General features: G+C 49.2%; 1 protein-coding gene across 1 annotated transcript in view; it reads right to left on the bottom strand.

Moving 5' to 3' along the window:
* Window positions 1-24,030, bottom strand: part of LOC309550417 (ribonuclease H1-like) — a gene marked incomplete at its 5' end in the record, with an annotated part of 99,024 nt that overhangs the window by 58,162 nt on the left and 16,832 nt on the right. The window contains one exon of the mRNA XM_082250800.1: window positions 13,514-13,613. Within this exon, the coding sequence (XP_082106926.1) occupies window positions 13,514-13,613 (100 nt within the window). The remainder of the gene's footprint in view (window positions 1-13,513; window positions 13,614-24,030) is intronic.

The raw sequence follows: 24,030 nt of genomic DNA, 5'->3' as shown, positions 1-24,030 counted from the left end.
GTATAAACTTGATAACTAAACTTTCCATTCCGCTCGATCCCCGTGACGGTGTTATTGCATTGCACCCAAGAGTCAGTTGGCCCCTATAGGCGATCCATTATTATTACTAAACATGGCAAAAGCCCTCTTTCCGGCTACGTGGGGCCGGCCTGAAATACCTTCATTAAAACAATGGCTACATAGAGTTAATGAGGTTTGTCTTGCTTACTTACAGGGCAATACCACAAGACATGCCACTGTATGGGCCAGCTGGTTTGACTTTAAAAGTTCCAACAGTTACAGGGAATCGCATGTTTGTTTAAGTCAACATAATCCTAAGATTTGTAGCTCTGACGCTTTACCTTCTAAAGGTATAAGACTCTTTGTGCTAGTTGTTTCTAGAAAGCCACTCCACTGATCCCCAGCAAACTTTTCCTTCTCTCTCCAACTCTCCTTATTCTCTACTTTCTTCCATATGTTTATCCTCCCCCACCTAGCTCCCTTACTGTATCTACAAATTCCTTACAATTTTGGTTCTACCATTACATCATAATTTTTTGAATATACAACGAGGTAAGGCGGAGGGTATCTCCAGGAGGGGAAGTATGAGGTGACACCATGCCCCCAATGGGTGGCGAGACATAGGTCCAGCACATTCCCCTTCCAGGGAAAGCCCCCAAGAGTGGTAGGGCGGCAAAGAAGGGTGGGGGGGGGGGGGGGGGAGTAAGGTAGGATAGACTGGAAGGGGGTAGAAGGGAATAAGAGAATAGGAGGCTCAAGAGGTTAGCTGAAATAAGGAGAGAAAAGAGGAAAAAGAAAGAGGGCCTGGCGGCCAGATCAAATGGAAACCTGTACATATTTAGCCCAGGGTTCCCAGATGGTCTCAAATTTAACCACATTATTATTGATAATACTAAGATTTTTTCCTGTGACATGATCCAGGAGATCTTAAGTATGGTTTCCCTGATGGACACCCTGGGTGTTTTCCATGCTCTGGCTATGGTGAGTTTGGCTCCCAGGAGCATAAAATGGAGGAGTTTCTGAGCAGGTTTAGAGAGTTAAGGGACCTTGACATTGAGAAGTGCAATTTGTGGGGACTGAGCGATGGGGTGATCAAGTACTTTACGAATGATCTGGAATAATTTATTCCAGAATAGCCTAATCTTGGGGCAGGCACCAAGTGTGCAAGTGGTCACCAGATGAACGGCAGCCCCTAAAGCACTGTGGAGAGGGGTTTGGAAACATGGCCACAATGCGGGTAGGGACCAGGTACCATCTGGTGAGCAATTTAACAGTTTTGATGAGAGAAAAATTCAGTATACCTGTAAAGGAGCGTTGAAGGCGAAAACCCCAGTCACCCAGGTCCTACTTCATTTCCAGGTCCCTCTCCCAGGCTAGCGCATATGCAGGTTTGACATCGCTGTTGGATAGTATTGATTAGATGAGGGAAATCCCTCCCCTTGGGTCCCTGGCTTCCGAGCACCAACGTTCATAAAGAGTAATTTGTGGAGGGTCAGGTTTATCGTCCCATATGGAGTGGAGGAAAAGTGATATCTGGGAGTGGCGATCTCTCAGTGAGGGGCATTTTGAGGAAATTGACACAGTGTGGGAAAGAGTGTCCAATGCGAAATAGGCCCTTGTTAAGCCACCAATGGAAAGCTTTGATATTTAGTCCAGGGGGAAATAGGGGGTTGCTAAAAACTTCCTCTAACTCCAATATCTGTTTGTTACCTTCTTCATTTGCGTTCATCTTCTCAATTGTGCTCAACATGTTATAAGCGTTATCTGTCACAACACAAAAAATCTGTTCCTTTGTAATTTCAAAATCTTCTATAACACCCTCTACTAACTTCTGAAGGTAATCACTGGAATGATGTGCCTGAGTGTCCTGTAATCCGAGGGTCCGTGTTATTGTTTTGTTATTTTCATCCACAAATCTAACATCCCTAAAATATGAGGGATGATAATAATGGAGCTATGGACGAGGCAGAATCCCTATGGGTAGAGCTACAAAGGGAAGGCACGGTGGGGAAGGTAATATTGGGCGTATGCTATAGGCCCCCCAACCAGAGTGAGGAGGGGGAGGCGGACCTCATGTTTCAGATAGGATTGGCAGCAAGGATGGGAAATGTCATTATAATGGGGGACTTTAATTACCCGGATATAGACTGGGCAGAAGGAACCGCGCACTCAGCCAAGGCTAGGCAGTTCCTAAATATTTTGCAGGACAATTTCATGGGTCAGATGGTGAATGCACCGACAAGAAACAATGCGGTACTTGACCTACTGATTACCAACAATGCAGACCTGCTCACGGATATAGAAATACAGGAAAACTTAGGGAGCAGTGACCATAGGTCAATTGGTTTCAGTATTAATTACAGTAATAGGAAACACAAGGGTAATATTAAGACGCTGAATTTCAAAAGAGCCAATTTCCCTAAACTGCGCTCACTGCTAGAAAATATAAAATGGGATAGAACCCTGGGAACAAAGAACACGGAGGAAAAATGGGAGTGCTTCAAGAGCATACTTAACAAGGGGGTGGGCCAGTGCATTCCACAGGGAAATAAATTTAAAAGAGCAAAACTAAACCCTGGGTGGCTAAACTCCAACATAAAAATGTATATTAGAGCTAAAGAAAAGGCCTTCAAAAAATACAAGACTGAGGGGTCAGTGGCAGCATTTAAGCATTATAAAGAGTGTAATAAGAAATGTAAAGATGAAATCAGGGCGGCTAAAATAGAACACGAGAGACATATAGCGGAGGAGAGTAAAAAGAACCCCAAGAAGTATATAAACAGTAAGAAAGCGAGGCCAGAACACATTGGCCCCATAAAAGATGATAAAGGAAAAATGGCCACTGAGGACAGAGAAAAGGCGGAAGTGTTAAATAATTTCTTTTCTTCAGTCTTCACAAAGGAATCGGGGGGCTACACGAACCCAGCTTGTAAGGCCGAACTAAATAATACACCTCAGGAAGTGCCGCCATGGCTAACAGAAGATAGACTTAGAGCTAAACTAGAGAAGCTTAACATAAATAAATCCCCGGGACCGGATGGCTTGCACCCGAGGGTTCTTAAAGAGCTCAGCCAGGTGATTGCCAGACCATTATTCTTGATCTTTAAGGATAGTTTACAGACGGGTATGGTGCCAGCTGATTGGAAAAAAGCCAACGTGGTACCAATATTTAAAAAGGGGCCGAGATATATCCCGGGTAACTATAGGCCGATCAGCCTAACATCTGTAGTCTGCAAAATATTGGAGGGGATGTTAAGGGACCACATACAAGACTTTAGTAATGAAAACGGTATTATAAGTATTAATCAGCACGGATTCATGAAAAATCGTTTGTGCCAAACCAATCTATTAACCTTCTATGATGAAGTGAGCTGCCACCTAGATAAAAGGTAAGCCTGTGGATGTGGTGTATCTGGACTTTGCAAAGGCCTTCGACACCGTTCCCCACAAACGCTTACTGTACAAACTAAGGAAGATAGGTATGGACCATAAGGTGAGTACCTGGATAGAGAACTGGCTCCAGGGGAGAGTACAGAGGGTGGTGATTAATGGGGAGTACTCAGATTGGGCGGGTGTGGAAAGTGGGGTCCCCCAGGGTTCTGTGCTGGGACCAATCCTGTTTAATTTATTCATAAATGATCTGGAGGAGGGGATATCGAGTACAATCTCAGTATTTGCAGATGATACTAAATTAGGCATGCCAATATCTTCTATGCAGGATGTGGAAACCTTGCAAGCGGACCTGAACAAAATAACGGAGTGGGCAACTACATGGCAGATGAGATTTAATGTTGAAAAATGTAAAGTAATGCACTTGGGGGCCAGAAACCAGAAAGCAAGCTACTCGCTAGGGGGGGAACCTCTGGGTGAGTCTAGGATGGAAAAGGACTTAGGGGTACTGGTAGACAACAGGCTTGGCAGTGGCATGCAATGCCAGGCCGCCGCAAGCAAAGCCAACAGAATACTGGGATGTATCAAAAAGGGGATTCACTCCAGAAATAAAGAGATTATTCTCCCGCTCTACAAGACTCTGGTCCGGCCACATCTGGAGTATGCTGTCCAGTTCTGGGCACCGGTCATCAGAAAGGATGTGCTGGAACTGGAGAAAGTCCAGAGAAGGGCAACAAAAATAATTAGGGGGATGGAGGACATCAGCTATGAGGAAAGACTACAAGCCCTGAACTTATTCTCTCTGGAGAAGAGACGATTGAGGGGGGATATGATATCAATGTACAAATACTGTACTGGCGACCTGAGCATAAGGAACAAACTATTCAGAGAAAGGAGATACAATAAGACACGTGGCCACTCACTAAAACTAGAGGAAAGGCGGTTTAACCTTAAAATGCGTAAGGGGTTCTTCACTGTAAGAGCGGTAAGGATGTGGAATTCTCTTCCACAAGCAGTCGTATCAGCAGGGAGCATTGATAGTTTCAAAAAACTGTTAGATGGACACCTTAAAGACCACAACATACAGGGGTATACAATGTACAGCTAAAAGCAAACACACACACACATCATAGGTTGAACTGGATGGACTGATGTCTTTTTTCAACCTCACTAACTATGTAACTATGTAACTATGTAACATTAATAGCAAAATAATTGACTCTGACGTGTGCATGCATCCGTTTTAAGGAAGACAAAACGTCCTTTCAGAACTTTCTGTAGTTCTTCCTTTTTACATTTGGCCTTCTCAATTATAAGTTTCCTTATACTAAGTCATTAATTATAACTTTTTGTGAATTGGGACATTTTAAACTTGCTTTTTTTTTAAATTCCAATCTAAATTTAGTAGGAGTCGGAGTCCGTGCATTGTTTGCCGACTCAGACTCCAGGTACCCAAAATTTCCTCCGACTCCACAGCCCTGGAGGAACGCTGCAACTCAGGCCGAGCCCAGGTCGTAAGCGCCCTCGCGAGATGATGAACGCGCAGGCCAGACTAGTGAGGCTATGTTGCGGCCGACCTAGCGCGGAGCTGAGACCTGTGCGCACTCGCTGGTCAGACTGGGGGGACTCTGGATCTAGATTATCCAGTCCGCCCCCCCGTTGATTGTAGACTCTCACAGGAACAAAATAAAGATAGGGAAAAGTTCAATTTAAAATAGGAAAAAATTGCCAGGACCAGATATCCCAGCAAGGAACTGGGTCCTTACTCCTGACTAGGCAGAAAAAAAACTGAGTGCCTATAGCTGAGAGTGGGAGTATACCCCCTGGGACTGCCCCATAAGCGTCAAGCTTTTTCCTGCCTAGTGGCCTACTTCTGTAGGGGGGCAGTATAAACCAATGGTCAAGAAGATAGTTAGCTGTGTCTATCAAACAAAAGAGAAATGTGCATTTATTATTTCATTTACTTAGAGCCTGTAAAGCATTGCACCCACAATCAGCAGATCGGGGGAGCCATGCAGGACTCCTACAGACTTGTCAGTGTATTCATCTGCACATACTCGCAGGCAGATACCCTGACAGTAAGACCATGAACAGTAAAGAGAGCTCAACAGCGCCATGGTAGTTCATTAAGAACTACAAGCCGACAGCTGGAAAGGATGTCGGTACTTGTAGTATCCTATTCACAGAACTCTGAATGAATGGCACAGCCAGGCATGCAGAGACACTTTTTTTTTTTTTAAATAGTGACAGCCAGCAGGTGGAGAAGATCCCTCCACTTGCTGTCACTAGATGCAGCAGACACTGCAGAAGTGGGAACATGCTAGACAAGTGGTAGAAAAGTGGTTAAATCCCCAAGAATGGGCTCTCTCCAATATAGATTGTGTGTTTATTACAAAGTTACATAAACAGAATGAAAAAAACGACGTGACGCTTAAGGCTGACACTTAGTTAATTTTTTGCTACAGCTTTTGGGTATACAACTTATCTGTAATGAAGCATGTCCCAAGCCCTGCAGGCTGACCGCTCCTGTGGAAATCTTCTCTCCAGTGATGCATCGTCTTCATAGCACTTACTTTTGATGCTGCTGGGAATTAATAGCTTTCAGTCTAACATTGCAGTACATTTAAGAAGGTCCTGATGCGCACTTCTCCATGGACAAAAGTCCTTGAATTTAATTTAACAGGCAGCAACACATTCTCTGCATTCTGTAAAAACAATGAAAATCACTTCTGTTCATGAAGAAGAATACAGTGAGGAGTGTGTGCACATTGGGACCATCTTCAGTGTTCGGGTCCTTTCACACGGCGGAGTGTCCGATGAGGTCCGTTCTGCTCAGCAGGGGATCGAACCGACGATCTCCGGTGAGCAGGCGGATGACTGCTCCATCTCCGCTCTGTGTGCAGAGACGGAGCTGTCAGATTCCCCGCTGTTCTCTATGGGGAGATCGGATGAGAACGGACCGCCTGTCCGTTCTCATCCGATCCGCCAGACGGATGGAAAATAGGGTTTCCATCCGTCCGGATTTCACGGATCAGATGGAAAGCGGATAGCAATGGGTATCAGCGGAGAGGACTCCGCTGACATCCGCTGCCCCATAGGGATGCATGGGGCATCCGATCAGGTCTGCATGAAAAACTGACAGACGGATTTGAGCGGATCGTTCGCGTGAAAGGACCCTTAGACTCAAAGCTATTCACTATTGCAGCACGAAAAGTTAAGCACTGTGGAGAGGAAGAGCATCACGAGAGATAAGATTTCTACAGGTACCATCACCCTACATTACATGGGACATACTTAATTACCGGCAAGGTATCTGACTGCAGTAATTAACAACTGGGCGCTTTTATCCCCTTCCTGCCCAGGCCAATTTTCAGCTTTCAGTGCTCTCACACTTTGAATGACAATTGTGCGGCCATGCAACCCTGTACCCAAACAAAAGTTATTTTTTTTTTTAAGACAGTGGTATTTTGGTGATATTTAATCAATGCTGGGTTTTTTCTTTTTTGTTAGAAAACACCTAAAAGTTTGAAAAAAAAAAAAGAAAAAAAATGTTTTTTTTTTTTTTAGTTTCGGTTATAACATTTTGTAAATAACTGAATTTTTGTAAAATCTTACCTGTAAAATTTCTTTCTCCGAGTCCTCCGACAGTCGCCGCCTCCTCTAAGTCATCACTATTGGGTATTGTCTTCCTATCCGTAGGAATAGCTAGGCATATAGACTTAGTCAAAAGACAAAAAGGCATTAGCATATACACACCCATGGGGGCTGTCCCATACGGTCAATACCCCCTCTGCATCACCACTCCCAACTCAGTTTGGTAGCATAGCAGTAGGTAATAAGAACCCCAAAAGAGGGGCGGGGGCGGCGACTGTCGGAGGACTCAGAGAAAGGAATTTTACAGGTAAGATTTTACAAAAATTCAGTTTTCTCTTACGTCCTCCGACAGTCGCCGCCTCCTCTAAGTCACCACTATTGGGATGTCCCAAAGCAGTATAGACATGAGGGGTGGGAGACGCAACCCTAGAAAAGGCAACGCAGTACCCACATCAGAGAAAGGAATCTTACATGCACCGTAAGAACCAACTGGGCAACAGAAAAAACAAAGCTCAACAGGAGCAACAGCCCAGGAAAGCAAATGCCAACAGCCAGGGACCCAGAGAAAATTCAAGGGTCCATCATGGCACAGCCGCACTGAGAACTTTGCAGCTAAAGGAAGCATCAGCTGATGCCATAACGTCTACTTTGTAGAACTTGAAAAAAAAGTGTGCACCGACGACCAAGTCGCCGCCTTGCACACCTGGGCCACCGAGGCCCGATGCCAATAGGCCCAGGAAGTACTCAAAGACCTGGTAGAGTGCGCCTTAACAGGGAAGGGCGGAACCCGTTCCTTCAAGGCGTAAGCCTGTTCAATGGGCTGTCTGATCCATTTGGCAATAGTCGCTGCGGACTCAGCCATGCCCTTCCGAGGTCCCTCAGGAAGGACAAAGAGGGAGTCCGTCTTCCGAAAGGACTCCGTCGACGACAGGTAAACCCTGATCGCCCTGACAACATCCAAGGAGTGTAAAGCAATCTCCTTAGGATGTTTCGGCTTCGTACAAAGCGAAGGCAGGACAATGTCCTCATTAAGGTGATATTCAGAGATCACCTTGGGAAGGAAGGATGGGGGTGGTCGCAAAACCACCTTATCCTTGTGAAGTATCAAGTAAGGGGAACGGCAAGACAACGCCGCCAGCTCCGACACCCTGCGAGCCAAAGTGATCGCCACCAGAAAGGCAACCTTCTTTGATAGCAGAGGCAAAGATATCTCCCTGATATATTCAAAGGGATCCTGCTGCAACGCGGACAGAACCAAGTTCAAGTCCCACGGAGGTAAGGGCTCCTTCCTGGGCGGAGCCAAATGTCGCACACCTTGAATGAAGGTGCGCACCAAGGAATGAGACGCCACAAGGCGTTGAAAAAGGACAGCCAGTGCGGACACCTGGCTCTTTATCGTGGCCAGCGCCAGGCGCTGATCCACTCTAGACTGGAGGAAAGCCAAAACTCTCGACACCGAGTAAGAACGAGGGGATAACCCCCTGGACTCACACCAGGTGAAATAGGCTTTCCAGGTACGGTAATAGATCTTACCAGAGGAGGATTTCCTAGCCTTGATCAGGGTAGGGATAACCTCAGAGGATAGACCCTTGTCCTTCAATACCTGGGTCTCAACAGCCAGGCCGTTAAAGCCAGCGACTGTAAAGCAGGATGGAAGATCGGACCCTGAGACAGGAGATCTTCCCGCAGAGGCAGGCGCCACGAAGGTGCCACTGCCAGGTAAACGTCGGCGTACCAGGACCGGCGTGGCCAGTTCGGTGCCACCAGAATCACCATGTGCAGTTCCGAGGCCAATCTGCGCAGGAACCGGGATAACAACTGAATCGGAGGAAAGGCGTACATCAGACGATAGTGATGCCAAGGGGCCACCAACGCATCCGAGGCGTCCACCAATGATCGCGCATTCTTGCCACGAACCTTTCCACCTTTTGATTTAGCCGAGATGCGAACAGATCCACATCTGGGGATCCCCACCTCGCACACAGCATCTGAAAGACCTCCGGGTGTAGGGACCATTCCCCCTGGTCCAGGGTCTGGCGGCTCAGATAGTCTGCCTGCCAATTTTCCACACCCGGAATGTGAACTGCCGAGATCGCCAGGACATGAGTCTCGGCCCAAGACAGAATGTTGGACACCTCCCGGGCCGCCTGAGCACTCCTGGTGCCTCCTTGGTGGTTGATGCAAGCCACCGCGGTAGCATTGCCCGTCTGTACCTGAACAGGACGGCCCCGAAGTCGGTCCGACCACTGGAAGAGACCGTTTTATCGCTCGCAATTCCAGCACATTTGTCGGGAGGGAGGACTCCTCCAGTGCCCAAGTGCCCTGGGCAGACAGGTTGCCCAGGACCCCACCCCAGCCCGACAGACTGGCATCCGTGGTAACCACTGTCCACACCAACGGACGGAAGGACTTGCCTTCCCCCACCGACGGGGACTGGATCCACCACAGAAGAGCCAATCTGGTCTGGTGACTCAGGGAGACATCCAGATCCAAGGACTGAGAAAGTCTGTCCCACCTGGCCAGGATCTCCGTCTGGAGAGCCCGCGTGTGGAACTGAGCAAAGGGGATCGCCTCGAAGGCCGACACCATCAACCCCAGGCCCCGCATGCAGGTCCTGAGTGACGAGGATGGATTGTCCCTGAGGGACCTGAGTTCGTCCCGCAAAGTCCAGAGCTTGTCCTCCGGCAAGAACACCTTTGCCTGAGCAGAGTCCAGAACTATTCCCAGATAGGGAAGGCGAAGCGACGGAGACAACGCTGATTTTTGAACGTTGATGGTCCATCCGAACTCCTGGAGCGTCTGTACCGTGATGGACAGGTCGCGCACAAGGTCCTGACTGGCACGCGATTTCAGAAGCAGATCGTCCAGGTAACCCAGGACCGCAATGCCCTGGGCCCGCAGTAGGCCCAGGACCGGTGCCAACACCTTGGTAAACACCCTGGGTGCCGAAGCGAGACCGAAAGGTAACGCCACAAACTGGTAGTGGTCCTCTGCGATAGCAAACCGAAGGTACCGCTGATGACCCTCGAAAATGGGGATGTGCAGGTATGCATCCTTCAGATCTATCGAAGCCAGGAATTCTCCTGGGCTCAAGGAGGCCACCACCGTACGGAGGGACTCCATTCGAAATTTCCGAACACGCACGAAGCAGTTCAGCGCTTTCAGGTCCAGAATAGGACGCACTTTGCCCTCCTTCCTGGGCACAGTGAACAGATTTGAATAAAACCCCCGAAACCTGTCCTGATGAGGTACCGGGACAATCACTCCCTGGGCAAGCAGGTCCTGCACCGCTTGATGCAAGTCCTGCAGACGCCCCGGAAACAGATGGAGATTGGAGGGAAAAAAATCTGTCCACCTGGCCGGGAAAGGAATTTGATCTTGTAACCTGATCGAATGATTTCCTGAACCCACCTGTCCGATATCCGGAGCAGCCAAGGTTGGAGGAAACCGCGCAGACGTCCCCCCACCCCGGAAACGGGTGAGGGCGTCCCTTCAGGCAGAGGCGGATTGTCCCGCCGAGCCGGCATTGCCGGCCTTCTGCTTACCCGCCCAGGGCTTCTTCTGGTTGCCCTGGGCCTTGAAGGGCTTGCCCTTGGATTGGTTCCGAAAGGCACGAAAGGACCCCTGAGTGGATCTAGGCGCAGAACTCCGCTTGCCTCGGAAAGACTTTTTCTTCGGGGTTCTGGGGCAGCATAGTGCTCTTGCCCCCCGTGACGCCCTTCACCAGGGTATCCAACGCCTCACCAAAAAGGCGAGAGCCAGCATAGGGAAAATCAGCAACTGTTTTCCATGAGGACTGGTCGGCCGACCAGCTTTTCAGTCATATCAGTCGCCGGTTAAGTACCGCGACACTAGAGAGGCGAGCCACTAAGGGGGCCTCATTCAAGGCTGCATCACACAAATGCATGACTCCTTGGTGGATTTGATCCACCATTTCCAGCCGGGCAGGCGGAACACCATCAGACACAAGATTGCTCCTAAGCATCTTAGTCCAATCAGCCACCGCCTGAGCCACCAGAACGGACGCGAAAATGGGTTTGAGCAACGAACCTGCCACCGTATAGGAATGGCGGGCTAGGGACTCAAACCTCCGGTCCGTGGGATCCCGGAAAACAGGGGTGTCCTCAGTAGGAACCAAGGTAGCCTTGTTCAGCACGGCCACAGTGTGATCCACCTGTGGAGGCACACACCATCGTGATTCCGTAGCCGGCGCAAAAGGATAAAGCAATTTGAACCGACTAGGTACCAGGAATGGACGTTTTAACGTGCGCCACACTTCATTAACAGTGTAATGAAATTCCGCTGGGCAGGGAAAAACCTGCGCAAACTTGCGGGCCCTGTGTGTCCCAAATGAGTACACAACGCCCGGAGGACTGGGCTTATCCTCCAAATGTAAGTTTCTTTCACAGAAACAATCAACTCATCCATGGTCGCCCGTTCTTCAGGTGACCCTGGGGAGGATGTATCAACACCCTCCAGTTCAGCCTCCCCCTCAGACCCCGGGGGGTCCAAGGATGAGCGGGACCCTGAGAAGGGCACGCTCGCAGCAGCAGCCAAATCCCCATCTGAATCAGAAGAGAGAGACAACCTGGGCCTCTTTTTTGCAGCCCGTTCAGCCATCAGCATTTCCATATTTGCCACCAAGGTTGCTACTACAGCAGCCAGATCAGGTCGCAGCGGGGCCACAGGAGAACTGGGGCCCCCTACTAAAGCTGGAGAAAACTTGCTTTCCTGAGAATCCATGGCTCGAGTTATCAGAACAAACTACAGTGCAAAAAACGGTGTACTGTCCCCTTTAAGAGCGCTGCGTGTGCGCAGCCCACCGCTACTGTCACAGCTATGAAAGACCCCCAAAGGAGAAAAGAAACTGAGCCAGAAGCGATATACAGAGGGAAGTATGAGAGTGATAACCTGCAGAGCGTTGCTGCCAGTGTCCTTGCTGCTGATGGAGAAAGGAAGTGCTGCTGGACTATAAGCCAGACCCCGGGAAAATGGCTGCCCCATAGGAATGCATTGGAGGCTACGCCAAAATGGCCGCCGACATGCGGTCGGACCGATCCTTCCACCGCCCACAAAATGGCGGCGGATGGCGCCAAAATGACATGTATAATCGCCCCAGAGGAGCTATACACGTGTGCCCACAGTAAACATGGCGGACTGCGCGAAATTGCCCCGCAGCGGTCGCCGCACAATCACAGCCGTCTGCACCCCCGAACATGGGACAGGGACCCCCTGGCAAACATACAAATCTGCACAAGCGAACCCCGCAGGGATCGCACAGGGAGTCACACAGGCACAGACATGGGGACACACAGCAACACAGACTGCCACCCCAGACAGAGGCCCCACACAGAAAAGTACTTACCTGTACCAGATGGCGTGGGGGAGCCTCTATGCACGGATAAACCTCTGTCCTCATCTGACAGGGAGTGCCGTGAGCCAGGGACATTACGCTGCAGCACCGCAGACGAGTCCTGTGAGGTAGCCACCTCACGGCTGCATCCCTGCAGCGAACAGTGATGGGTCTTTCGTAGTGCCAGGGCGAACCATAGCTGAACGCTCGATGGCGGGCTGGGGGTCCATCTGACCCTTCTGCCCCGGAGAACCAGGGCGGTCAGTCCGAATTCCAGCACCGCATGATCCATCTTCATCCGAAGAGAAGACTAACACTAGAAGCTGACAAAATAAACAGCTAGTAAAGTAAGAGAAAAACTGACATATTCAAAAGAAAATCAAATAAAAGATTAGGAAGGATGAGACAGAAGCCCCAGCACAAGGGAAGCCTGACTATTCCTGACGTTAGGCAAATTAAAACTGAGTTGGGAGTGGTGATGCAGGGGGGGTATTGACCGGATGGGACAGCCCCCATGGGTGTGTATATGCTAATGCCTTTTGCCTTTTGACTAAGTCTATATGCCTAGCTATTCCTACGGATAGGAAGACAATACCCAATAGTGATGACTTAGAGGAGGCGGCGACTGTCGGAGGACGTAAGAAAAGTAATTTTTCTCCTTCACGGATGTGCGCTGATGAGGCTGCACTGATGGGCGGCACTGACTGGCATCATTGCTGGTCACTGTTGGGGCTGCACTAATATTCAGGGTACTGATATCTCCCCTGTGTGGAAATGCCGCTCCCCACATGCTGTCAGGGTGAGGGGAGGAATGCCGATAACAGGCATTTTCTTGTTTACATGTGATCAATTGTGATTGGACACAGCTGACCACATAGGTAAAGAGCTTTGTCATCTACTCTTTACTGAGATCAGTGATGCGGCGTGCCCCAGGGACAAAGTGCACCATCACTGAGATCACATGACGTCATCCCAGAACGATAGCGCCGCCCGCCATTTGAACACACAGCGGGTGGGAGGTTGTTAAATTTACAGAAAAAAAAAAAAACACACACACACACACAAATTACCTAAACTTCGGCTTTTAAAAAAATAAATAAAAAACACCAATTCAGAACAAAAACCGATTTCATTCCAATATTTTTCTGGGTAAGCAACAATTGCTAAACTACTTACAGAGGGTGGTTTGGTCCCCAGAAAACGCCAATTCCAGCTCGTGATTTCAGTCTCCCATTTCGTGAGCAGCAACCATCAGTGTACACCACGGTGGCATCTCCTGTCAGAATCCACATGTAGCATTACATATACCTTGTTATCACTTTATTGACTGACCCACAAATGCAAGACAAACTAGAGAGATATTGTCACTGGGTCATACAAATCAAACTGCCCTTGCAGCTGTAAAGCAGGCATCATTCCGAACCCCACATGAACCCTCAAACATACTATGAAAATGAGGACTATACCCCAGACTCCTCATGTGTTCTTGGATATGGCAACAGGTTATTCAGGCACTGAGCAATGCATTGAGGGGTGGAGAGGCACAGTCACTGTCATGCTTAATGTTTAGAAGTTTGTGCAAAAGTATTAGGGCAATGGGCATGAGTGCTAAGCATTTTATTTGGATACAGTATGTTTGCTACTTTGTGAGGTATCTTTATGCGGTGCATTTCTATGGCAGGTTGTCTAGAATGTCATTTCTAAATTAATTTATAAACGTTTCCAGGAAACATTTGTGCATGCAAAAAAAAAAAAAAAAATGAAACAAAATGACTCTGGTAAGATCCTATCTGTAGCATTTCACATGCTGATCATGGCTTCCCTACCCCTGTATGGAGGAAGCCCAGTAGGATAAAACAGCGCTGGGTGGGTGTTCTGAATCAACAAAGGTTGCAAGATACCATCAAGGGGAACTTTAACCAGGATTCAGAACTACAATTATGACCATCTGCGTTATATTCAATTACTTGCAAATGTAATACGTTTTTTTTTCCCCTGTGAACTGTAATAGGTCTAAAAAACTGCAGGTAACAATTTACACATATACTATACATCAGCTCTGAGCAGCTGATGCATCCTAAATCAAATAGCTATACATTTTGCATGGATATTCTGCTTTAACCACTTCAGCTCCGGAAGGTTTTACCGCCTTAACCACTTCAATACAGGGCACTTTCACCCACTTCCTGCCCAGGCCAATTTTCAGCTTTTAGCGGTTGCATTTTGAATGACAATTGCGCGGTCATGCAACACTGTACCTCAGGTCAGGATAACACAACCACATTCCCACTGCCATTCTGCTATAGGGCGGGCGGGATGTGGTTAACCACTTGCCGACCGGTCACATTGAGCGTACTGCGGCAAAGTGGCTCGTTATCGTCCAGCGACGTAGGTTTATGTCGCTGGACTCCTCCACTTGTGGGCGCCGCGCGCCGCCGGAGGCTCGCTCCCGCTGTATTCAGACACAGCGGGAGTCGGGCCAGCGGAGGAGAGGCGGTGATTACCGCCGATCTTCCATCCGCCTGCTTGTGTAAACAAAGCGGGAAGATCTCCTAAGTGACAGGCAGGGACAGATTACAGGATTCAGCATAGCTGAACCTGCGATCTGTGCCTGTGTCACACAGTCCCCTCCCCCCACACACGTCAGTAAGCACCAGGCATACATTAACCTTTTGATCACCAATAAAAGTTGACCCCTTCCCTGCCAGTGTAATTTTTACAGTAACAGTGCATATTTATAGCACTGATTACTGTAGTAATGTCACTGGTACCCCCAAAAGTGTCAAGAATGTCAGTTAGGGGTCCGATCTGTCCGCCGCAATGTCGCAGTCCCGCAAAAAAATTTGCAGATCGCCACCATTACTAGTTAAAAAAGAAACAATAACAATGACATAAATGTCTCGTAGTTAGTAGCTGCGATAACTTTTGCGCAAACCAATCAAAATACGCCTATTGTGATTTTTTTTACCAAACATATGTAGCAAAAAACAATTGGCCAAAAAATGTTAAATTTTGATTTTTACATTTTTTGGGGGGGGAATTTCATATAAAAAAAATGTGAAAAAACTGAATTTTTGTAAAATCTTACCTGTAAAATTCCTTTCTCTGAGTCCTCCGACAGTCGCCGCCTCCTCCAAGTCATCACAATTGGGTATTGTCATCTGCTCCGCAGGAGTAGCTAGGCATATAGACTTAGTTAAAAACAAAAAGGCATTTGCATGTATACACCCCTGGGGGCTGTCCCATCTGGTCAATACCCCCCTGCAGTGTCCACTCCCAACTCAGTTTGGTAGCATAGCAGTAAGTAACAAGAACCCCATAGAGGGGCGGGGGCGGCGACTGTCGGAGGACACAGAGAAAGGAATTTTACAGGTAAGATTTTACAAAAATTCAGTTTTCTCTTACGTCCTCCGACAGTCGCCGCCTCCTCTAAGTCATCACTATTGGGATGTCCCAAAGCAGTATAGACATGAGGGGTGGGAGACGCAACAGTAGAAGAGGCAACGCCGTACCCATATCAGAGAAAGGAACCTTACATACACTGTAAGAGAACCCACTGGGCAACAGAAAAATAAAAAATAAAAAAACAATGCTCAACAGGAGCAACCGCCCAGGAAAGCAAATACCAACAGCCAGAGACCCATAAAAAAACAAGGGTCCTTCATGGCACTGCCGCACTGAGAACTTTGCGGCCAAAGGAAGCATCAGCTGATGCCAGAACATCTACTTTGTAGAACTTTGAGAAAGTGTGCACCGACGACCAAGTCGCAGCCTTGCACACCTGGGCCACCAAGGCCCTATGCCAACAAGCCCAGGACGTACTCACAGATCTAGTAGAGTGCGCCTTCACAGGGAAGGGTGGAACCCGATCCTTCAAAGCATAAGCCTGCTCAATGGTCTGTCTGATCTATTTGGCAATAGTTGCTGCGGACGCAGCCAAGCCCTTCCGAGATCCCTCAGGAAGAACAAACAGGGAATCCGTTTTACAAAAGGATTCTGTAGTTGACAGGTAAACCCTGATCGCCCGGACAACATCCAAAGAATGCAAAGCAATCTCCTTCGGATGCCTAGGCTTCGTGCAAAGCGAAGGCAGAACAATTTCCTCATTATGGTGAAATTCAGTGACCACCTTGGGAAGAAAGGACGGAAGTGTTCTCAACACCACCTTATCCTTATGGATTACCAAGTAAGGGGAGCGGCAAGACAACGCCGCCAGCTCCGACACCCTGCGAGCCGAAGTGATCGCCACCAAAAAGGCGACCTTTGACAGCAGAGGCAAAGAGATCTCCCTGATATTTTCAAAGGGAGCACGCTGTAACACGGACAGAACCAAGTTCAAGTCCCATGGAGGTAAAGGCTCCTTTCTGGGAGAAACCAAGTGTCGCACACCTTGAATGAAGGTGCGGACCAAGGAATTAGACGCCACAGGGCGTTGGAAAAGGATAGCCAGGGCAGACACCTGACCCTTTATCGTGGCCAGCGCCAAGCGCTGATCCACTCCAGACTGGAGGAAAGCCAAGATTCTCGACACCGAGTAAGAACGAGGGGAGAACCCCCTGGACTCACACCAGGCGAAATAAGCTTTCCAAGTACGGTAATAGATTTTACCAGAAGAGGATTTCCTAGCCTTGATCAGAGTAGGGATGACCTCAGGGGAGAGACCCTTGTCCCTCAGGACCTGGGTCTCAGCAGCCAGGCTGTTAAAGCCAGCGACTGTAAAGCAGGATGGAAGATCGGTCCTTGAGACAGAAGATCTTCCCGCATGGGCAGACGCCACAGAGGCGCCACTGCCAGGTGAACCACGTCGGCTTACCAGGACCGGCGAGGCCAGTCCGGCACTACCAGAATCCCCAGGTGCAGCTCCCAGGATAGCCTGCGGAGGAAACTGGACAGCAACTGAATTAGAGAAAAGGCATACATCAGACGATACCGATGCCAAGGGGCCACTAACATATCCGAGGCGTCCCCCAACGGATCGCGCGTTCATGCCACGAACCTTCCCACCTTTCGATTTAGCCGAGATGCGAACAGATCCACGTCCGGGGATCCCCACTTCACACACAGCATTTGGAAGACCTCCGGGTATAAGGACCATTCCCCCTGGTCCAGGGTCTGGCGACTCAGGTAGTCTGCCTGCCAATTTTCCACACCCGGAATGTGAACCGCTGAGATTGCTGGGACATGAAGCTCGGCCCAAGACAGAATGTCCGTCACCTCCCGGGCCGCCCAAGCACTCCTGGTGCCCCCTTGGTGGTTGATGTAAGCCACCGCGGTAGCATTGTCCGTCTGTACCCGGACAGGACGACCCTGTAGACGGTCCGACCACTGGAGGAGGCAGAGCTTGATCGCTCGCAATTCCAGGACGTTGATCGGAAGGGAGGACTCCTCCTCCGACCAGGTGCCCTGAGCAGACAGGGTGCCCAGGACCCCACCCCAGCCTAACAGGCTGGCATCCGTGGTGATAACCGTCCAAACCAACGGACGGAAAGACTTGCCCTCCGTCACCGACAGGGACTGGAGCCACCACAGAAGAGCCAATTTTGTCTGACGACTCAAGGAGATATGCAGATCCAGGGACTGAGCCAGTCCGTCCCATTTGGCCAGGATCTCCGCTTGGAGAGCCCGCGTGTGGAACTGAGCAAAAGGTATCGCCTCGAAGGTCGACACCATTAACCCCAGGACCCGCATACAGGTCCTGAGTGACGATGCTGGAACATCCCTGAGGGACCCGATCTCGTCCCGCAATGTTCGGAGCTTGTCCTCCGGCAGGAACACCTTCGCCTGAGCAGAGTCCAGAATCATCCCCAGGTAGGGAAGACGAACCGAAGGGCACAACGATGATTTCTGAATGTTGATGGTCCATCCAAACTCCTGAAGCGTCCGGACCGTGATGGACAGATCGCGCACCAGGTCCTGACTGACACTCGATCTTATGAGGAGATCGTCCAGATACCCCAAGACCGCAATGCCCTGAGCCCTCAGTAGGCCCAGAACCGGCGCCAGTACCTTGGTAAAGACCCTGGGAGCCGAAGCGAGACCGAAAGGCAACGCCACAAACTGGTAATGGTCTTGCGCGACGGCAAACCGAAGGTACCTCTAAAGACCCTCGAAGATGGGGACATGCAGGTACGCATCCTTGAGGTCTATCGAAGCCAGGAACTCTCCTGGGCTCAGAGAAGCCACCACCGATCGGAGAGACTCCATACGGAATTTTCGAACTCGCACAAAGCGGTTCAGAGCTTTCAGGTACAGGATAGGACGCACTTTGCCCTCTTTTCTGGGCACAGTGAACAGATTGGAATAAAAGCCCCGAAACCTGTCTCGGTGAGGCACCGGGACAACCACTCCCTGAGCAAGGAGGTCCTGAACCGCACGGTGCAAGTCCTGCAGACGCCCCGGAGGCAAATGAAGATTCAAGGGGAAGAATCTGTCGGCTGGCCGGGAAAGAAACTCGATCTTGTATCACGACCGAACGATTTCCTGAACCCACCTGTCCGAAATCCGGAGCAGCCAAGGTTGGAGGAAACCGCGCAAACGTCCCCCCACCCCAGAAACGGGTGAGAGCGTGCCTTCAGGCAGAAGTGGACTGGCCCGTCGAAGCGGTATTGCCTGACTTCTGCTTACCCGCCCAGGGCTTCTTCTGTCCGCCCTGGGACTTGAAGGGCTTGCCCTTGGATTGGTTCCGAAAGGCACGAAAGGAACCCTGACTGGATCTAGGCGCAGAACTCCGCTTGCCCCGGAAGGACTTGTGCTTCGGGTTCTGGGGCAGCATAGTGCTCTTGCCCCCCGTGACGCCTTTTACCAGGGTATCCAACGCCTCGCCAAAAAGGCGAGAGCCAGCATAGGGAAAATCAGCAACCGTTTTCCGCGAGGACTGGTCGGCCAACACGCTCTTCAGCCATATCAGGCGTCGGTTAAGCACTGCGACACTGGAGAGGCGAGCCACCGGGGGGACCTCATTCAAGGCCGCATCACACAGATACACGATTCCTTGGTGGATTTGATCCACCATTTCCAGCCGGGCAGGCGGAACATCATCAGACACGAGGTTGCTCCTAAGCACCTTAGTCCAATCAGCAACCGCCTGCGAAAATCGGTTTGAGCAGAGAGCCCGCCACCGTATAGGAATGGCGGGCCAAAGACTCCAAACGCCGGTCCGTTGGGTCCCGGAAAACCGGGGAATCCTCCGTAGGAACCAAGGTAGCCTTATTCAACACTGCAACCGTGTGATCCACCTGTGGAGGTACACACCAGCGCGATTCCGTAGCCGGTGCAAAGGGATAAAGCAATTTGAACAGACTAGGCACCACGAACGGACGCTTTAACGTGCGCCACACTTCATTAACAGTGTAATGAAACTCAGCGGGACCGGGAAAAAACTGCGCCGACTTGCAGGTCCTGTGCGTCCCAAAAGAAGACAACGCCCGGGGGACTGGGCTCATCCTCCAAATGTAAAGTGTCCTTCACAGAAATAATTCATCCATGGTCGCCCGTTCCTCGGGCGACCCCGGAGAAGAGGTATCAACCCCCTCTACCTCCGCCTCCCCCTCAGACCCCTGCAGGTCCAAGGATGAGCGGGACCCTGAAAAGGGCACGCTCGCAGCAGCAGCAGCCATATCACCATCTGAATCAGAGGAGAGGGACAATCTGGGCCTCTTACGAGCAGCACGTTCAGCCATCAGCATTTCCATATTAGACACCAAAGTCGCCACTACAGCGGCCAAATCAGGTCTCAGAGGGGCCACAGGAGAACTGGGGGTCCCCACCAAGGCTGGTGGAAATTTGCTATCCTGAGAATCCATGCTCAAGTGAGAAAAAAAGGACAGTGCAAGAATTAGGTGCTGTCCCCTTAAAAGCGCTGCGAGTGCGCAGCCCACCGCTCCAGCTATAAAGATAGAAAAAGACCCCCAAACAGGAAGGAGACAAAACAGCCAGAAGCGACAGTACAGAGATATACTGAGAGCAATAACCTGCAGAGCCCCCGCAGAGTGTTGCCACCGCTGTCCAGCTTCAGAAGAAAGAGGAAGTGCTGTAAAAGTAGGCTGAACCATCTGCTGCATCACCCAGGGAAAATGGCTGCCCCATAGGAACGTATGGGAGACTCCACCAAAATGGCCGCCGACATGTGGCCGAACCGAGCGATCGGTCACCGCAAAAATGGCGGCGATTGGCGCCAATTCAGCATGTAGTTTTGCCCATAGAGAAGCTCACATGCCTGCCCAGTGTATAAAAAATGGCGGACCGCGCGGTGTCACAGTCTTACACAGTCTGCACCCCCAAACACCTAAGTGACCCAGGGAGGGGACCCCTAAACACACACAGCGCCGCAGCGCATGTACAAGCGATCCCCGCAGGGATCGCAGCAGGGTGTCACACAAGGCAGACATGGGGAACACACAGCAACCAGGACTGCCACCCCACACAGAGGCCCCACACAGAAGCACTTACCTGTACCCGATGGCGTGGGGAGCCTCACCGAATGGAAATCCGCTGTCCTCATCTGACAGGGAATGCCGTTTGCCAGGGACATTACACTGCTAAGTCGCAGATGTGTCCAGTGAGGTAGCCACCTCACAGCTGCATCCCTGTTGCGAACAGGGATGGGTCGTTCATAATGCCAGGGCGAACCATAGCTGAACGCTCGATGGCGGGCTGGGGGTCCATCTGACCCTCTGTGCCCTGGAGAAGCAGGGCGGTCAGTCCGAATCCCAGCACCGCATGTCCATCTTCGTCCGAAGAGTCGACTAAAAACTAAAGCTGACCAAATAAACAGCTAGTAAAGAAAGAAAAACTTACATTTTCCAAGAAAATCAAATAAAGAAGATAGGCTGAGACCGAAGCCCCTGCACAGGGAAAGCCTAACTACTCCTGATGCTAGGCAAATTAAAAACTGAGTTGGGAGTGGACACTGCAGGGGGGTATTGACCAGATAGGACAGCCCCCAGGGGTGTATACATGGAAATGCCTTTTGTTTTTAACTAAGTCTATATGCCTAGCTACTCCTGCGGAGCAGATGACAATACCCAATAGTGATGACTTAGAGGAGGCGGCAACTGTCGGAGGACGTAAGAGAAATATTGTTTTTTTTCCAAAATTGTTGCCCTTTTTTGTCTATAGCGCAAAAAGTAAAAATCGCACAGGTGATCAAATGCCACCAAAAGAAAGCTATATTTGTGGGGAAAAAAGGACATAAAATTTAATTTGGGTACAGCGTCGCACGACCGCGCAATTGTCCGTTAAAGTAACGCAGTGCCGAATCACAAAATATGGCCTGGTCAGGAATGGGGTAAAATCCGGTCTTAAAGCGGTTAAAAATAAGCTCATTGAGAATTTTTTTGTCAAAGACATGTAGCTAAATACATTTTGGCCTAAATATGACAAAAATTTAATATATTAGATATTTTTTAACTGTCAAAGTAGAAACCTATTGTTATTTTTTCAAAATTGTCGCTTTTTTTTATTAATATCGCAAAAAAAAAAAAAAAAAAGCGCAGAGGTGATCAAATACCACCAAAAGAAAGCTCTGTTTGTGGGAAAAAAAAGGACGTAAATTTTGTTTGGGTACGGCGTTGCATGACCGCGCGATTGTCAGTTAAAGTTGCACAGTGCCGAATCGCAAAAAGTGGCCTGGACGTAAAGCAGGAAAATCCTCCGGTGGTAAAGTGGTTAATAAACTGCCCATTTTTTTGCGATACGGCACTGCGCTGTTTTAACTGACATTTGCGTGGTTGTGCGATGCTGTACCCAAATAAATAAACTTGATGTTCATCTCCCCCCCCCCCACCCACACACACAAATAGAGCTTTCTTTTGGTGGTATTTGATCACCTCCGCGGTTTTTATTTTTGCACTATAAAAAATATATATATATATATATATATATATATATATATATATATATATATATATATATATATATATATATATATATATATATATATATATATATGGCCAATATTGATTCTGCTACATATTTTTGATAAAAAAAAAAAATCAAAAGTGTATATTGATTCGTTTGAGTCTACAAACGATGGAATAGATTTTCAGGCTTTATTTTTTTATTGTTTTTACTCGTAACGGCGGCGATCCGTGATTTTTAGCAGGCATGGGAAACTACAGCGGACAAAACTGACACTAATGCCCCATACACAAGTGCAGATTATCTGCAGACTTTTGTCTGCAGACTTACCTTTTCTATGTAGTGCAAGGGCCTGCCGGATTGCATACAAATTGAAAGTGTTTAGGTTTGACCTCATATTATATGGTTTTGGTAAGTCTGCAGACAAAAGTCTGCAGATAATCTGCATGTGTGTATGGGGCATAAGTGACTCTTTTTGGCGACCAGTGACACCAATACAGTGATCATTGCTAACAAAAAAATGCACAGTAACTGTATAAATGACACTGGCAGGGAAGGTGTTAACACCAGGGGCACTCAAGGGGGTAAATGTGCTCCTAGGAAGTGATTTCTAACTGTAGGGGGAGTGGATGCACTAAAAAGGGGTGTCAAACTCAATTTTGTTGCAGGCCACATCAGCATTACAGTCATCCTCAAAGGGCCAGTTTGCATCTGTAAGACTCGATGTCCAGAGCACCCCAACATACACATTTCAAGAGGCCCCTCACCCTCTCTTACCTAACAGTGCACCCCCCCCCCCTTACATTGTGCTGCTGGAGGGAAGAAGCTGGAGGAGTTTGGATGCAGAAAGTGCAGTCTGGAGGAGGAACAGAGGAGGGCTTGAGCCTGCTGAATACTAAGACCAGGGAAGACGGAGACGAGGGGGTGCTGCAGCTGCGCACAAAGAGGAGGAGTTCTGTCCTCGTGTCTGCTGCCAACTTCTGGGATGGGGGGGGGTCAGAGACAAGCCTCTCTGCAGATGCATGGAGAAGCACAGGGTATGTTGGAGGAGTTCTTCCCTATGTGCGGAGTGGAGGTTGGGGGCAGAGACAAAGGTGGCGCCGCAGCTGCAGGAGAGGTGTGAGGGCCACATAAAATGGCCTGGTGGGTCGGATTTGGCCCATGGGCCTTGTGCGTGACATATGTGCACAAGAGGAAAAGATCTGCGTTTCAGCTTAGCTGAAACACAAGATCTCTCTCTTCCTCTCTGACAGAACAGTGGTCTGCCTTTTTTTACATAGGCAGAATGCCATTCTGTCATTCCGCCGAACGATCGGCGGGTCCCGGCAACCATTGCGGCCGCTGAAACTGCTGTGTCATACCACAGCAAGAGTGGCGCGTGCCCCTGACATCTCCTGCACAAAAATCACATACATGTACGTGATTTTGCGCAGCCGGGCCGTATTCCCAGAAAGTGTGAAGTTACTGGTCTGCCAGGTATGGGTGGAAGAAGCATGGCAAAGAGTGAAAGGGCACCAAAGCTTAAAGAGTGTATCTAAAAAGCAAACATATAATATATTGCAGCTTACAAGTCCAGAGATGTGATGACTGCTTAAGAGATTTTTTTCACCATGATTTTCATTTGGTGGTCCTGCCAGTACCACACTTGCTGTATTAGGTTGTCAATGCTGACTCACCATACTGTATAGATGCAAAAGCACCAGGCCTACAGAACCTTCCCCTCTCCTCTTCCACATTACACACAGGGGAGGAATTCTGTAGTCCGCAGGCAAAGCTGGGAACAACGTAACTGATAAGAGTGCAATACAGGCAGAGAGCACAGGAAAATGTCAGCT

Source organism: Pelophylax lessonae (assembly GCF_965119305.1).
Source record: "Pelophylax lessonae genome assembly, chromosome: 3".
Classification (NCBI taxonomy): Eukaryota; Metazoa; Chordata; class Amphibia; order Anura; family Ranidae; genus Pelophylax; species Pelophylax lessonae.
Note: the sequence above shows the minus strand (reverse complement) of the source record. Positions and strands in the feature narration are given on the sequence as shown.